Source organism: Ranitomeya variabilis, chromosome 1 (assembly GCF_051348905.1).
Source record: "Ranitomeya variabilis isolate aRanVar5 chromosome 1, aRanVar5.hap1, whole genome shotgun sequence".
NCBI lineage: Eukaryota > Metazoa > Chordata > Amphibia > Anura > Dendrobatidae > Ranitomeya > Ranitomeya variabilis.
In genome coordinates this window covers 742,828,328-742,845,437 of record NC_135232.1, presented here as the reverse complement: position 1 = coordinate 742,845,437, position 17,110 = coordinate 742,828,328, and the positions used below count along the sequence as shown (strand labels likewise).

Below are 17,110 nucleotides of genomic sequence, written 5' to 3'. Positions count from 1 at the left end.
TATGAAAGTTTAATTGTAATCATTACATTATGGTAAATAATGAAATTTAACACTATATGCTAATTTTTTGAGAAGGACCTGTATGTCAAGGGAGGAATTGAAAAAAAGGTGATGTCTCTTGAAAAATGAAAAATGGACCTTCATGAAAGGGTGAATATATGTTGTCTCTTTGCTCAGGACAAGAAACGACGGCCAATCAGTTGGCATTTGCTGTCCAGGAATTGGCCCAAAATCCTGAGATTCTGCAAAAGTGAGTTATTTATTTTGCTAAAAGTAAACTTTGGGGGTGAGAACTAGCGGGTGATCACTGCAGTCCAGCTATGAGAATATTGGAATATCTAAACACATGAGGTTCATGTGCAAAAATGGGAAAATAAAGAGGGGAAAGTATAATCGATCATAATCACCAAGGCTATGAGCCCGGATCACATAACGGCACAGTCTTTTCGTTTAATGCACAGGGTCCAGGCCGAGGTGGACGAGGTCATTGGATCGAGACGAGACATTGAGTATGACGACCTTGGTAAATTACGGTACCTCTCCCAGGTAAAGGAGGATGTAACCTGTAGTCAAACCATACATGCTGTAATACCAGATCGGGCCAGTAGGTGGTGATGTCTCCCCATGTTTTGCATCCCCTGCTGCTTGCACAATGTAACGCAGCTCCTGCTGTATTTCATGATTACTGTATTACCAGAACACTATAAATAACTCAACTTATGCTGCAAATCATTTAGGTGCCATTTTTCTTTTTTTTGTATCTTTTCCAGGTACTGAAAGAGACTCTACGGCTGTACCCCCCTGCCCCTGGAACTTCCAGATTATTGGAAGAGGATATGATAATTGAGGGTGTCAGGATTCCTAAAAACACCCCAGTGCTGGTATTTCTGCATTTTATCCAAATGAGCTCTGGTTTATATTTGGAGGGTTTTACTTCATCCTGATGGGTTCGTTACTATGTATCAGTGCAGGATGGAGTCCAAAACAGGAGAGGGATGTTTGCTACTGTCAGAGATGTAACGTGAGGATCTGTAACAGGTCCGCACCTACCTGGTGTCATCTATAAGTCTTTGTGTTGCCGCTGCTACCTGTGAGCCCCGCTGTGGTTATTGCCAAGAGTGATACACTCTAATAACTAATCAGGCCAGTTTTATTATTATAATTATTATTATTGTTGTTGTTATTCATTTTTATAGCGCTATTTATATCATGGCGTCAGTATAGGGTTCATCCTCTGTTTTCAGCCACTGCCAGCAAGCGGAGATCTTGAACAGCAAAGTTAGAATGAATTAGTAAACCATAATGAAGCAGAACACATATCATACAGCAGCAGCTGATATCTCAGCACTCTTTATTTTAGGTCTACTCCTATGTGACCGGGAGGATGGAGCAATATTTTAAGGATCCTCTGACCTTTGACCCCGACAGATTCAGCCGTGACTCCCCAAAGTGAGTGATGCACTGGATATCATAGCTGGTTATACATACCTCCCAACCGTCCCGATTTCAGCGGGACAGTCCCGCTTTGGCACCGGGGTCCCGCTGTCCCGCTTCGGGCATTTAAAATCCCGAATTTGCGGCCGCCAGTGAAGCCCCGCCCACTTCCGGGACGTAGAGAGAGCCCGATTACTGTACCCGCAGCTGTTCGTTCCGTTCCCTGCCTGGGACTGTCTGCGTTGTAGCCACGCCCCCTTGAGTTGCCTCACCGCCCGCCTCCGGCTTCCTCCTCAACGTGGGCGGACTCTGAGGACACTAGAGCGGCAGCGCCAGCACCCGGACTGGTTTCTCGTGACCGCGGGAGCAGCGAGCGGGGATCTGCAGACTGACTGTAAGTGAATGTGTCTCTCCCCCTCTCCATGCAGCGCTGCCCGTTACAGCAGAGACTCTGATCTGACAGCATTAGGAGGACTGACACAAACTTTGTCTCCCCATGCAGCGCACCCCGCTCCCACTCTCCCCCTGGTACCCATCCATCGGATTCTCCACCAACCTGGTGCAGCACCCCTCTCCCCATGGTTATCGTTAAAGGGGTATTGTCACCCAAAATGCTAAATACGGCAGCAGCATGCCGACCCCTCACCCCGTTACTCACCTCTGACTCCACCGCCTCAGGAATCTTCGGTCGCACTTCACGTATGCGCACTCCGGGGGTCAGGAGGACCTGGTGCCGGGCAGATGTGCTCCGTGGGTGTTACTATGTTTTTAGCCCTGTCGAACCCATAACACAAATTACATGAACACAAAATGGTGCTCGGTGTATATCAGGGAGATATATACAAAAGGGACTTGGCCCCTATAATAATTATACCAGTAAGGCCGGCGTCACACTCGGCGTAAGACAATACGCCACGTATTATACGGCCGTACTACGGGCGTAATACGGAGAAATGTCCCCAAAATATTGATCCGTAGTCAGGGTGTGTCAGCGTATTTTATGCTATGGGGCATTTTATACGTGCCCCATCACGTGGGGCAAGTATACTGTACGCAGCATCATGTGGGGCCATTATACAGTATGGAGCATAATGTGGCCAATGGCCATTGTACAGTATGGAGCGTCGTGTGTGGCCATATTTTTTTGTTCATAATTATTGTTAACGAAACATTGTGATCAGAAGTGCTAAATGGGTGTGGTTGGGGCGTGGCTAGTTGTGAAATGGGTGTGGCCTAAAATTTGCCGCGGCGCGCTACGCGCGCCGCTGACTTTGTCCCTCTTTCCCTTCCCCTAAAGTTGGGAGGTATGGGTTATACCCCCTGGCCTGCTGCAAGTTGTGGATTGCATTGTGCAAAAAAAGCTTCCAACTCGTCCCAAGATTTGATTGTCCACTGCAGAAATTGGAGTTGTCCATTCAAGGCAAAACTGGTTCCTATTACCTCAAAGAGGACGGGGGTCTCCTGTTTAGAGGGCTGTGGAGGACTAAGCTTTTATTGCCCATTGACTTCAATGAAAACTGTGTAATTCTACATTTGTCCTGCAGGGGGAGCAGGTTACAGCAGCCAAAGCTCTGACTAACAGCTCACAAACAGGGGATCTGTTTATCTAAGTGAACTTCCCCTTTAAGCCATGATAGCGGTAGATGGTGTATGAAATGTTTTAAATTCCTTCCTTTTTCCTCCTTATAGACCGTACTTCACCTATTTCCCATTCTCCCTCGGACCGCGCTCTTGTATAGGACAAGTGTTTGCGCAGGTACACAAATGTTTAATATTTATACTGGTATGGTTCATTCTCATCCTACAGATTTCAGAGGCATTGTGGCTGGTTGTTAAATGTAAATGTTTCCATTCACTTGCAGTAAGCAGAGATCTGAAAAATTAAGAATCGTAAAGCAAAGTTCATTGGAAAGTTGTAGAACTTTTCGTAAAAGAATGATTGAGCTTTTTATAATGTAAAACCCCTCAGCGGTCAAATATCTGATACTGATGAAAACTTCTATATATCTGTTTCCACCTCTTAGTCAATAGACTGTTATCTATCTATCTATCTATCTATCTATCTATCTATCTATCTATCTATCTATCTATCTATCTATCTATTTTCCATCTATTATCTATCTAGTATCTATCTGTTATCTATTAATTATCTATTTATTATCTATCTATGTATTATCTATCTATGTATCTATTATTTCCAGGTTGTCCCTTATGACAGCACCACAAGGAGGTTGCTCTTCATATCCTTGATAGGGACAGGAACACAGAAGAGGTTAAATAGCTCCTCCCCACCTCCACCCTTCAGTGTTTTTCCTGTCCCTATCAGGGACAGATGCAGGAGAGAGTTCTCCAGAAGATTGAATTTACCTGATTCCGGAGTCAAGTCTCGGAGAGCAGGCGCTCCCGAAGGCGGCCCTATCCCCCTGGAGGGGGCTCTGGCCGCGGGATTCCCGTTGTGGAAATCTCCCCAGGTCGCTGGATACCGATGGAGGTCCCTCCGCGACGAAGGTAGAGCTGTGCGCTCCCTTAGGGTCGTCCCATCCCTTCACAAAGGGGCTCTGGGGCGGCAGCTGCGGCCGCGGTGTCCGGCGCTTGCTCAGGGCTCCATGTGTGGCCGGCGCTGACATCGTTCCCCGAACTTCCTGCCCAGGCTCCAGGGTCGGACGACGCCGATGACGACTTCCGGGAGGCGTGGCCAGAATCCTGGGGTCGGCAGCGCCGGTGCATTTCCGGGTACGCCGGAAAGCCACAGGGGAAAGCAGCGGCCGGAACAGAATGGGGTCCGGATTGTGCGCCAGAATCTAGGTCCCAGGCTGGTCGGCGTGCGTTCCGGATAACGCATGCGCACTACAGCTGAGGACCTGGAATCACCATGGAGGCCAGCAGCTGAGCTCGGAAGGAGGACGAATCAGATGTCTTGAAGCTGGGTAAGACTGACTATTTAATGACGGACAAACTGACAGCACACTTGACTCAGTGAGATGGAAGGTGCTAGTCGTCCTGACGTCCAGTCCTTAGAGCCGCCCACGGACCATGTGAGTAGTACGTGGTATGGGATATTTTTACAGGCTAGAGCCATAGCTACAGGGATTTCCTTTACCTTTACAGGATAAGGACATTCCTGAAAGGCCAACGGTTAAGAAAAGGACCATCAGATGTCCGATATGTAACACCAAACTCCCGGATGGCCATAAAAAGAAGTTATGCGAAAAATGTATCGCTAAACTCCTAAAAGACGAACAGTCTTCGCTATTAGATAGTATTAAAACAATGATCAGAGACGAAGTCCAAGCTACGGTATCTACAATGGTGCCACCCCAGTCTCCGCGGCCTAAAAGATCTAGATGGGATATGGACTTAACTTCTGAGGAAGGCGAGGTCTCAGGTTACTCTGATCCGGGCTCAGACGAAGAAGATAATTCGTCGGCTGTGTTCCCAGAAGAACGGAAAAAATACCGGTTCTCATCCGAAAATACAGACGTGCTGCTAAAAGCAGTTAGGAGCACTATGAAAATAGAGGACTCGTCCGAGCCATTATCAGTTCAAGATGAAATGTTCGGAGGACTAAGAACTCGCAGAAATAGAGTTTTTCCGGTCAACAACCACATAACAGCAATGATAACGGAAGAATGGGAAGACGTGGGAAAGAAGCTAATAGTCCCAAGAGACTTCAAGTACCGTCTTCCCTTTGACCCGGAAGAAACTAAAGTTTGGGAATCGGTCCCAAAAATTGATATTCCTGTGGCCAAAGTCACAAGGAAAACAGCTATTCCTTTTGAGGATTCGTCAGGGTTAAAGGACCCAATGGATAAAAGATCAGAGGATCTTCTCAAGAAAGCCTGGGAGTCTTCAGCCGCTATTATAAAGACGAACATAGCGGCTACCTCCGTGGCAAGATCCATGTGTCTTTGGGTAGACGAGCTGGAGAGCCATATTAAAGACAGAACTCCAAGAGAAGAAATCCTGAAATCTCTTTCAGTTCTAAAAATGGCGACTGATTTCATGGCGGACGCTTCAGCGGAATCAGTACGTTTTGCTGCAAGGAATAATGCACTCTCAAACGCAGCAAGAAGGGCCTTATGGCTGAGATCGTGGACAGGAGATACACAATCAAAAAATAAGCTGTGTTCGATTCCATTCTCAGGATCTCACGTCTTTGGTCCAGTGCTCGACGAGCTTCTTGAGAAAGCGTCCGATAAGAAAAAAGGCTTCCCTGAAGAGAAGCCAAAGAAAACACAATTCTTTCGGAAAACTCGCTCCCACCCAAGACAGGACTACAGAGGGAAATGGAAGTCCGGCAGATGGAGCTACCCTAAAGGGGGTAGAGGAAGAGGTTCCTTTCGAGACCAGTCAGCAGGACCCAGCAAACAATGACGCCAACAACATAGGAGGAAGACTACAATACTTCCTAGAGGGATGGCAGAACATTTCTCAGAATCAGTGGATTCTGCAGACAGTTGCACAGGGGTACAAGATAGAGTTTACTCATCTACCCCCCAAGAGATTCTGTTTGACACAGACGGAGTCGTCAGCAGTACATCAAAGGCTGCTAACAGACATACAGGAACTCGTAGAGTTACAGGTCATAGTTCCGGTACCCCATCATCAGCATTTTCAGGGGCATTACTCCAGTCTGTTCTCTATAAAAAAAACAAACGGAGAATACCGTACAATAATAAATTTAAAGCCATTAAACAGATGGGTAGCATACAAACGCTTCAAGATGGAATCTCTCAGGTCAATTATACCATTAATAAAAAAGAGCTCGGTAATGTGCACGATAGATCTCAAACATGCATATTATCATGTTCCCATCCATCCCTCACATCAAAAATTCCTCAGATTTGCAATAAGAAGCCGCAAGGGGATCCTTAATTTCCAATACCAGTGTCTACCATTCGGTCTCTCCTCTGCCCCGAAGATATTCACAAAGCTCATGACGGAGGTCATGGCCCATTTAAGAGAAAAAGAAGTTCTCATTTCACCATACCTGGACGATCTGTTGCTAATAGCAGATTCATCTCAACAGATGGAAGAATCCTTAAAAATTACCATGGCCCTCCTGAAGCGTCTGGGGTGGATAATAAATCTAAAAAAGACAAGTCTCGAACCAGAGACACGGAAAATATTTCTGGGAGTACTACTAGATTCCGAACTGGAATACTCCTTCCTACCAGACCAAAAACAACGGTCAATCAAAAAAGAACTTCAGACGATAAAGAAACGCAAATTCATTTCCGTCAGGAAGGCTATGAGGGTTCTAGGACTGATGACCTCATGTATCCCCAGCGTACAGTGGAGTCAATTTCACTCCAGAACGCTTCAAAGGGAAGTTCTTTCCGTATGGAACGGGAAAGAAAATTCTTTAGACAACAAGATGCGGTTACCCAGCGAGGTAAAACGGTCCCTCTCATGGTGGATCGACATAAAAAATCTGAAAAGAGGAAAACCATGGAGAATATCTCCATGCGTAAATATAACCACCGATGCAAGCTCAAGTGGCTGGGGAGCCCACATAGAAGGACGATACCTTCAGGGGACATGGCCACCATCGGTACGCAACAGTTCCTCCAATTACAGGGAACTCAGAGCGGTCTGGGAAGCACTAAAGGGGTGCCAATACGAGGTGCAGGGACACCATATCCGAGTCTTCTCAGACAATTCGACCACGGTAGCCTTTCTCCTGCATCAGGGAGGACCGAGGCAACGTCCACTTCAAGCGCTAGCAGAGACAATATTCTCCTGGGCAGAGGATACTGTGAAGTCCATCACAGCAATTCATCTAAAAGGCTCACAAAACCAAATAGCGGATTTTCTCAGCAGAGAGAAATTGCAGCCGACAGAGTGGTCTCTAAACGGAGAAGTCTTTGCTCAGCTAATCCAACAATAGGGCACTCCTTTGCCACAAAGGACAATACAAAAACAAAAGAATTTTTCTCATTAAATCCAGGAGACAATCCAACTGGCATAGATGCCTTGGCTCAACATTGGGACATGGAACTTGCATACGCGTTTCCTCCCCTAGCTCTAATTCCCAGAGTTCTGAGAAAAATTCAGGAAAGTCCAGCGGTAGTGATCCTAATAGTGCCATATTGGCCCAAGAGGAGCTGGTTTCCTCTGCTGAAGTGGATGGCGATAGAAGACCCAGTGTTACTACCGCTGAGGCGGGATCTTCTAACGCAAGGACCTCTGGTCCATCAAAATCTAAAAATGTTACAACTCTCAGCATGGATCTTGAGAGGGAAATCTTGAGATCAAAAGGACTGTCAGACTCGGTTATCTCGACCATGAAGGAAAGCAGAAAGCCGGTAACCTCGGCTATATACCAAAAAATTTGGAAGAAATTTTGTACTCAAACCAATACTCCAATATCCGTTCTACAAGAACCAGATATCTCCCAAATCTTAAATTTCCTCCAAACAGGGTTTGATATGGGCTTGAGGCCTAGTACGCTAAAAGTACAAATCTCAGCGTTAAGTGCCTTTTATGATTATCCATTAGCAAACCATCCCTGGATAATGAGATACATCAAAGCTACGCAACGTATCAGACCGACAATAAGAAGTTCAGTACCCTCATGGAACCTCACATTGGTACTTAATGAATTACGGAAGGCTCCATACGAGCCACTTGATCAGTCAGACCTAAGATCTGTAACATTCAAGACTGTCTTTCTGGTCGCAATAACGACAGCAAGGCGAATAGGCAAAATTCAAGCCTTGTCCATAACAGATCCATATTTAAAGATACAGGAAGACTGCATCATTCTAAGGTTGGATCCTTCGTTTCTTCCAAAAGTTGTGACGGACTTTCACAGAAGCCAGGAAATAATTTTGCCTACGTTCTGTCAGAACTTTAACAATGAAAAAGAACGTTCTCTCCATTCCCTGGATGTTAAGAGAACAGTTTTGCAGTATTTGAAACTTACAGATGGCTGGAGAATTGATCCAAATCTCTTTATACAGATGTCGGGGAAAAATAGAGGCAAAAAAGCCTCAAAAGCGACTCTAGCTAGATGGATTAAATCTACTATTTGCGCTGCGTATACTTCAGCCGGTGAATCCCCTCCAGAACATCTAAAAGCCCACTCTCTGAGAGCAATATCTGCTTCATGGGCAGAGAGCGCGGGTGCATCCATGGACCAAATTTGCCGGGCGGCAATTTGGTCTAGTTCAAATACCTTTTGTAGACATTACAAACTAGACGTTCTGTCAAAACAACAGACCGGCTTTGGGAGGAAGGTCCTCCAAGCTGTAATCCCGCCCTAAGTAGGAGTTATTTGGTATTTCTCCTTGTGGTGCTGTCATAAGGGACGACCTGGAAACTAGGAGTTAGACATACCGGTAACGGTATTTCCAGGAGTCCATTATGACAGCACCCATTATTTACCCTCCCTTGAACTCCTGTCTGATGAGTGATATAAACATGTATAGAGAGGAAGTTCAATAAAATTGCGTTGTATCCATCCTGGTGTGGTACTTTGTAAAATCACTGAAGGGTGGAGGTGGGGAGGGGCTATTTAACCTCCTCTGTGTTCCTGTCCCTATCAAGGATATGAAGAGCAACCTCCTTGTGGTGCTGTCATAATGGACTCCTGGAAATACCGTTACCGGTATGTCTAACTCCTAGTTTATGTATTATCTACCTATTATCTATCTATAATCTAGAAAAAAAGAATTAAGCACAGCACAGTAAAAAACTGGGTGCAGAGTCTCATAAGCATATACCAAACCTTGTAAGTAGAGTAAAAAAAACTGGAAACCGCACTCCATATGGCAGTAATAAGGTGAGAGGTCTGCATCCAGGACCCAAACGTCGCCACATGGGCCAATAAAGAGCACCTTATTACTGCCATATGGAGTGCTGTTTCCAGGTTTTTTTTACTCCATCTATAATCTATCTATGTATTATCTATTATCTATCTTATGTATCTATTATTTATGTATTATCTATCTATCTATCCAGGCTCGGACTGGCCCACCGGAAAAAAACAGAGGATTCTCCGGTGGGCCCAGGCACTGACACCTGCTGGCATACTGGCCAGCAGCTGCCTAGGGCCCCCACTGCTTCAAGGGTCCCCACTGCTCCAGGGGCCCCCAGCCAGTGGATATGGGGCCCCTGAGTCAAAGGGGCCCATCCTGTGCCAGCCTAGCAGCAGCTAGAGACAGGATCCTGTCCCCGCTGCTAAAGCAAAATTAATATTCACGCTCCCCCACGCCCATATGGGTGTGGAGTGGCGTGAATACCATTTCTCTTTAAGGCTGCCGTCACACTAGCAGTATTTGGTCAGTATTTTGCATCAGTATGTTTAAGCCAAAACCAGGAGTGGGACAATTAGAGGAAAAGTATAATAGAAACATATGCACCACTTCTGTATTTATCGCCCACTCCTGGTTTTGGCTACAAATAGCCAATACTGCCCGAATGTAAAGCCCCACCACCGCACCACACACACACAAAGCACCTCACCACATACACACACGCAGGCACACAGACCCACAGCGCAGCACATCTCTTTGTCCTGCTTCCTGGTCTGAGACAGCCCAGCTGGATGACGTCATCATCCAGCGCGCTGTCTCAGACAGAAAGCTGCCGGTGAGGAAGAGGCTGCCGGGATGTGCTTCCTCTGGGGGGTGGTGAGCTGTGCTGTGTGTATGTAGTGCGGTGCTTTGTGTGTGAGTGTGAGAGAGTGATGCTGTGTGTGTGTGTGTGTGTGTGTGTGGCGGTGGGGGGAGACAATGATGGAGGTGATGGGCAATGATGGCGGTGTGGGAGGCAATGATGGAGGTGATGGGCAATGATGGTGGGGAGGAAATGATGGAGGTGATGGGCAATGATGGTGGTGGGGGAGGCAATGATGGAGGTGATGGGCAATGATTGTGGTGGAGGAGGCAATGATGGAGGTGATGATGGAGATGATGAAATGGACAATGATAGTGGTGGGGAGAAGGCAATGATGGAGGTGGTGGAATGGGCAGTGATGGGGTGGTGGGGAGAATGATAAGGGTGGTGGGGAGAAGGCAATGATGGAGGTGGTGATGAGGACAATGATGGGGGTGAAGAGCATTATACTTTATGAAGGGGCTTCATTATATTCTGTGGGGGACTGTATTATTCTCAGGGGACTACATTATATTCTGGAGGCTACATCATACTATATGAGGGGGCTACAGTATACTCTATGGGCGGCTGCATTATATTCTGCCGTGGGGCTGCATTATTCTCTCAGGGACTACATTATATTCTGGGGGGCTACATCATACTATAGGAGGGGGGCAGCATTATGCCCTATGAGGGGGCTATAGTATACTCTGTGGGGGGCTGCATTATATTCTGTGGTGGGCTGCATTATACTATATGAGGGGGGCTGCATTACAACCTATGAGGGTGCTACATTATATTCTATGGTGGGGACTGCTTTTTACCTGAGGGGGTTGCATTATATTTTGTGGGGTGCTGCATTATATTCTATGAGAGGGGGCTGCATTATATTTTATGAGGGGGGCTACATTATTTTATGAGGGGGCTACATTAGATTCTATGAGGGGGCGACATTATATATATTACCTATCTATTATCTATTTATTTATCTATCAATTAAAACTTTTTGGAGGATGAAAAGTTGTATATATTTTTTTTCACTGCAGATGGAGGCAAAAGTTGTGATGGCGAAGCTTGTGCAGAGATTCGACTTCCAGCTGGTGGAGGGGCAGACGTTTAAGATCCAGGATACAGGAACTTTGCGCCCCATGGATGGTACGAAGTGTCGCCTCAGAGTCAGAGAGAAGCAGTAAAGTCCAGCAGAAAAGTGTGTTTTTATTTTTATTTTTCTGTATACCAAAATTACAAATTCCCCAAATTGTAAATATCCGTCCATCATCATTCAGTATTCTGCTGTGTTTTCTTTTGTTCCTATGAAGGGATGCACCACTTACCACCTATTTCCGGGTCTGTGGGGGAGGGGCTTGACAGAGGAATTCCTTTTTGTGTCACCAGGTTGTATGTGCCCTCAGAGCCTGAATTTGGGCACGTGGCTCTGTACTATGCAGCTAGTATACAGTAGGACACGAACCCTGGCACAAAATATCACTTTTTCATGGAGTGTTCCTTCATATTTTGCACTTTTTAATTTATTTATCTTTATTTGAATGTCTGTGAGCTCAGCCATGGCCCACAGGGGTTCTTTGCCCCAGGAACTTGAACTTGTAATTTTTCATTGTATGATTTGCCAGGTCAGTGCATTTTGTGCCATTTCCGGCTTGGGTTAGGTCTTGCAGAAATCTCCACTGCGGCCAGAAGCCATTCTGCAGCTAATTGCTAGGTGATGGAGTAATACTTTCCCTAACAGCCGCTAGTTAAACAATTACAGAGAATTATTGTCAGGACTTTGATGTTTCACTCCAATGAGCAGGCGGCATTAACTCTTCCTCATCCTCAGTGGTACTGTACCAGTAGGTTGAATCTTTGCTGGACTAGTAGTCTAGCTGGTCCCTCTGAACCCCATAAATGTGCCTTATGGTGAATGTTTATTTCAGGGAGAAAGGAAGACCAGAAGGTGCCAAACACTTCTCTATTGGTGGGGCAGAGAATTGAGCACAGTTGGGGCAAAGTATTGAGGTTTATGCAAAGATGTATGGATTTTCGCAGCCACCAATAGGGGGAGCTCACTACATACAGAATTATGCAGCCACCATTAGAGGGCACTCACTACATATAGATTTATACATACACCAACCATTAGGGGGGACCTCACTACAAATAGATTTATATATATATATATATATATATATATATATATATATATATATATATATATATATATATATATATATATATATATATATATGCAGCTGCTGCTAGGAGCTCACTACATACAGATTTATACAGTCGCCACTAGGGGAAGTTCACTACATATTGTTATATACAGCCACTACTAGGGGGAGATCACTACATACAGATTTATTCAGTCACCACTAGAGGGAGATCACTACATACAGATATATTCAGTCACCACTAGGGGGAGCTCATTTCATATGGATGTGTACAGCCACCACTAGGGGGAGCTCACTACATACAGATATATTCAGTCACCACTAGGGGGAGCTCATTACATACAGATATATTCAGTCCCCACTGGGGGAGCTCACTACATACAGATTTATACAGTCAGCACTAGTGGGAGCTCACTACATATGGATATATACAGTCCCCACAAGTGGGAGCTTACTACACATGGATATATACAGTACCCACTAGGGGGAGCTCACTACATATGGATGTGTGCAGCCACCACTAGGGGGAGTTCACTACATATCATACCTCCCAACCGTCCCGGATCCCGCGGGACTGTCCTGATTTTGACAGCCAGCCCCGGGATCCCGGGCGGGACACTAATGTCCCGTGCCTAGGGCAGGGACAATGCACGGGGCGGCACCTGAGTAGCTTAGGTTTGTGGCTGTTTTTTTTTTCTTATACATGCGGGGTCTCCTCCCGACCGATCCCGCCCCCCCCCCCGCCCCCGCCCTCGCCCTCTGTGTGTGCGGCGCTGCCACGCTGAGGAAGAGAGCCAGCAGCGATCAAGATGAGAGGTCAGCGACTCACTTCCTCCTGTGTGTGCACGGAGCTCTGGCGTCTCCTGCTCTTAGCTGCTATCCCGGCAGAGAAGGAGAGATGGGGGAGGTGCCGGGACAGTGCAGAGCTGTGAGCAGCCGGAGAAACTGAAGAGCTGCACATGGACAGATCAGCCGCCCCTGCACCACAGAGGAGATTGTGTGTGTGTGATGTGTGTGTGAGATGTGTGATGCTGCATTTGTGTGTGTGTCATGTGTGTATGAGGTATCTGGTGTGTGTGATGGCTGGGTGTGTGTGTGTGATGGCTGGGTGTGTGTGTGTGATGGGTGTGTGTGTGTGATGGGTGTGTGTGTGTGATGGGTGTGTGTGTGTGATGGCTGGGTGTGTGTGTGATGGCTGGGTGTGTGTGTGTGATGGCTGGGTGTGTGTGTGTGTGTGATGGCTGGGTGTGTGTGTGTGTGATGGCTGGGTGTGTGTGATGGCTGCGTGTGTGTGTGTGTGTGATGGCTGCATGTGTGTGATGGCTGCGTGTGTGTGTGTGTGTGTGATGGCTGCGTGTGTGTGTGATGGCTGCATGTGTGTGATGGCTGCGTGTGTGTGTGTGTGATGGCTGCGTGTGTGTGTGTGTGTGTGTGATGGCTGCGTGTGTGTGTGATGGCTGCGTGTGTGTGTGTGTGTGTGTGATGGCTGCGTGTGTGTGTGTGTGATGGCTGCATGTGTGTGTGATGGCTGCGTGTGTGTGTGTGATGGCTGCGTGTGTGTGATGACTGCGTGTGTGTGTGATGACTGCGTGTGTGTGTGATGACTGCGTGTGTGTGTGATGGCTGCGTGTGTGTGTGTGATGACTGCGTGTGTGTGTGATGGCTGTGTGTGTGTGTGATGGCTGCATGTGTGATGCATTTGTGTCAAAGCTGCATGTGTTTGTGAGCTGCGTTTGTGATGCTGCGTGTGTATGTGTGATACTGTGTGTGTGATGCTGCATGTGTGTGAGCTGCGTGCCTGTATGTCATTATACAGTATGGAGAACTGTGGCCATAATACAGTATGGAGCATCATGTGGGGTCATTATACAGTATGGAGCATCATGTGCAGTCATTATACAGTATGGAGCATCATGTGCGGTCATTATACAATATGGAGCATCATGTGCAGCCAGTATACAGTATGGAGCATCATGTGTGGTCATTATACAATATGGAGCATCATGTGCAGTCATTATACAGTATGGAGCATCATGTGCGGTCATTATACAATATGGAGCATCATGTGCGGTCATTATACAGTATGGAGCATCATGTGCGGTCATTATACAGTATGGAGCATCATGTGCGGTCATTATACAATATGGAGCATCATGTGTGGCCATTATACAGTATGGAGCATCATGTGCAGCCAGTATACAGTATGGAGCATCATGTGCGGTCATTATACAATATGGAGCATCATGTGCGGTCATTATACAGTATGGAGCATCATGTGCAGCCAGTATACAGTATGGAGCATCATGTGCGGTCATTATACAATATGGAGCATCATGTGCGGTCATTATACAGTATGGAGCATCATGTGCGTTCATTATACAGTATGGAGCATCATGTGCGGCCATTATACAGTATGCATGCGGTCATTATACAGTATGGAGCATCATGTGCGGTCATTATACAGTATGGAGCATCATGTGCGGTCATTATACAGTATGGAGCATCATGTGCGGTCATTATACAGTAAGTATGCATGCGGTCATTATACAGTATGGAGCGTCATGTGTGTTCATTATACAGTATGGAGCCTCATGTGTGGCCATTATACAGTATGGGGCATCATGTGTGGTCATTATACAGTATGGAGCACTGTGTGGCCATATTTTTTTGTTTATAACTATTGTATATGAAACAGTGTGATCAGCAGTGTTAAATGGGTGTGCTTGGGACGTGGATATGGGTGTGACTAATTATGAATGGGTGTGGTCAGAGGCGTGGCCTAAAACTTGCCGCTTCGCGCGCCGCAAACTTTGTCCCTCTTTCCCATCTTCAAAAGTTGGGAGGTATGCATATGGATATATACAGGCACTACTAGGGGCAGGTCACTACATACAGATTTATTCAGTCACCACTAGGGGGAGCTCACTACATATGGATATATACAGTCACCACTAGATGGAGATCGCTACATATAGATATATACAGCCACCACTAGGGGGAGTTCCCTACACATGGATATGTACAGCCACCACTAGGGAGCACTCACTATATATGGATATATACAGCCACCAGTAAGCAGCGCTTACTGTGTAATTACCTGGGGTTTTTCACTGCAGCGGTTTTATGGATTGTATTTGATGTCGCATTTTGTCTCTTATTGACTCCAGTGGAAAGAATAGAGATTCCGCAGGAAACAGGTGCTGCGGATTGTCTTTGCTGTCACAGGCTGTAACACGAATCCACCGCTCTCTCCACACCTAGCAATTCATTACATCAACAACCACTGGCGATCTTCTGAAATGAACATCTGTACAGCACATTAAACAGGTGGAGCTGCGGCTGCCGGCACGTGTACAGGAATCAAATTCATGGGGCAAGGCTCTTTAAAGGGCCAATATTGACTCTTAGGATCGCTACCTTCGATGGGTGGCACCAGAGATCCTGCCCTCTTACTTTTTGGAGAGGTTATTTATATATGTGAATTGCCAGAGAAGCATTGCACGACCTATAGCGTTCATTTGCGCACTTCACCCGGAGAAAGTTTACCCCTAAGGATTATGGGTGGCACATGCTGAGGTTATAGCATAATTTCTTGTGGTACTTCGTGTATATTTTGGGGATGCTGGTGGGGTAGATTGGTAGCGTTAAGACTGTGCGAGGTACATGGTGGGTGATGGATATATAAAGTGACAGCTAGAAGATTACAGTTCATCCCGAGGCACAATGTTCCCCAGGAGTGGTGCCCGAACTCACTGGGTGTGGGAAACACACTTGTTTTTTTGGCACATTTGCACATCATTTTACATTTTTTGCATTTTCGGGTTGCACGCACCGTTTTCTGGGCCTTTTGGCTAGGATGTGGAGTTTGGAAATTCATAATTGGTTGTTTTCACTTGTGTGTCACCTTTTCTCACTATGTGTCCGTGTCACTAGGGCTTGTTCGGGGTCTCCCTCCTGATCTGTCTGGGAGGGCAGTGTGTGGCCATCAGGTTCTACACTCCCCTGCAAGCCTCAGGGTCTCCTCTCTGGGGAGGGGAGACAAACTACACTGGGTCCTAGTTCAGCTTCGGTGACAGCCCGGGTTGATCCTGGGGCAAGTTTTGGGTTTCCCCAAGCTTTGGCTATGAGAGATGATTAGTCTTAGACACTCATTGTGGCCTTCTGGCTCGGAGGGACAGTTTATTGGAGGCCCTTCTCCTTCCGGAGAGAGGACTGTGAAGGACTACATCCTAGTGGGGTGATACAGCACAGTACTCTGGCGCTAAAGAAAAATATAATCATCTTTATCATATCCTAAAATTAAGATAGAAATCCAACTAACCCCCTGAAATAATATGGACTCATATCTTCAAATAGTCCCTCAAAAATACTGATGTAAATGATACAAATAATACCTCCATATAGTGCCCTAATAATATAATGCCTAAATAATTGTTCCATATAGTGCCCTAATAATATAATGCCCCTATACAGTATACAAATAATTCCTCCATATAGTGTCCTAATAATATAATGCCCCTATACAGTATACAAATAATTCCTCCATATAGTGTCCTAATAATATAATGCCCCTATACAGTACACAAATAATACCTCCATATAGTGCCCACATACTACTGTAATCGCTGCCCGTAATGGCATAATTAGCAGCAGAGAGTCCTGACCCCCTGTAGAAGTATTATTCTGGGACCTCGGCTCGACTTTCCAGGACTTTAAGGTAAATGTTTCTCACCCCATGAGATCATCGCTGACACTGGGATTAATTTATCTCCAACCCAAACGTTCCCGGGGCCATGAACATTTTCCAAACCAATATTCCAGTTGACGATCTGCCAGGAAAGTTGGGTGTTGCCGTATGAATCACCTGCGGCTTGTGCTGAGGTGAAGTCAGAGGCTGCAGCACC

The 17,110-nt window shown here is 46.2% G+C and overlaps 1 protein-coding gene across 1 annotated transcript in view; it reads left to right on the top strand.

Annotated features, from left to right (window-relative positions):
- LOC143782260 (cholesterol 24-hydroxylase-like) overlaps window positions 1-11,316 on the top strand; it is a 36,106-nt gene extending 24,790 nt beyond the window's left edge. The window contains exons 10-15 of the mRNA XM_077269530.1: window positions 178-250; window positions 462-546; window positions 771-881; window positions 1,361-1,449; window positions 3,124-3,190; window positions 11,082-11,316. Coding sequence (XP_077125645.1) covers window positions 178-250; window positions 462-546; window positions 771-881; window positions 1,361-1,449; window positions 3,124-3,190; window positions 11,082-11,228 — 572 coding nt within the window. The 3' untranslated portion in view covers window positions 11,229-11,316. The remainder of the gene's footprint in view (window positions 1-177; window positions 251-461; window positions 547-770; window positions 882-1,360; window positions 1,450-3,123; window positions 3,191-11,081) is intronic.
- The last annotated feature ends 5,794 nt before the right edge of the window (window positions 11,317-17,110 follow it).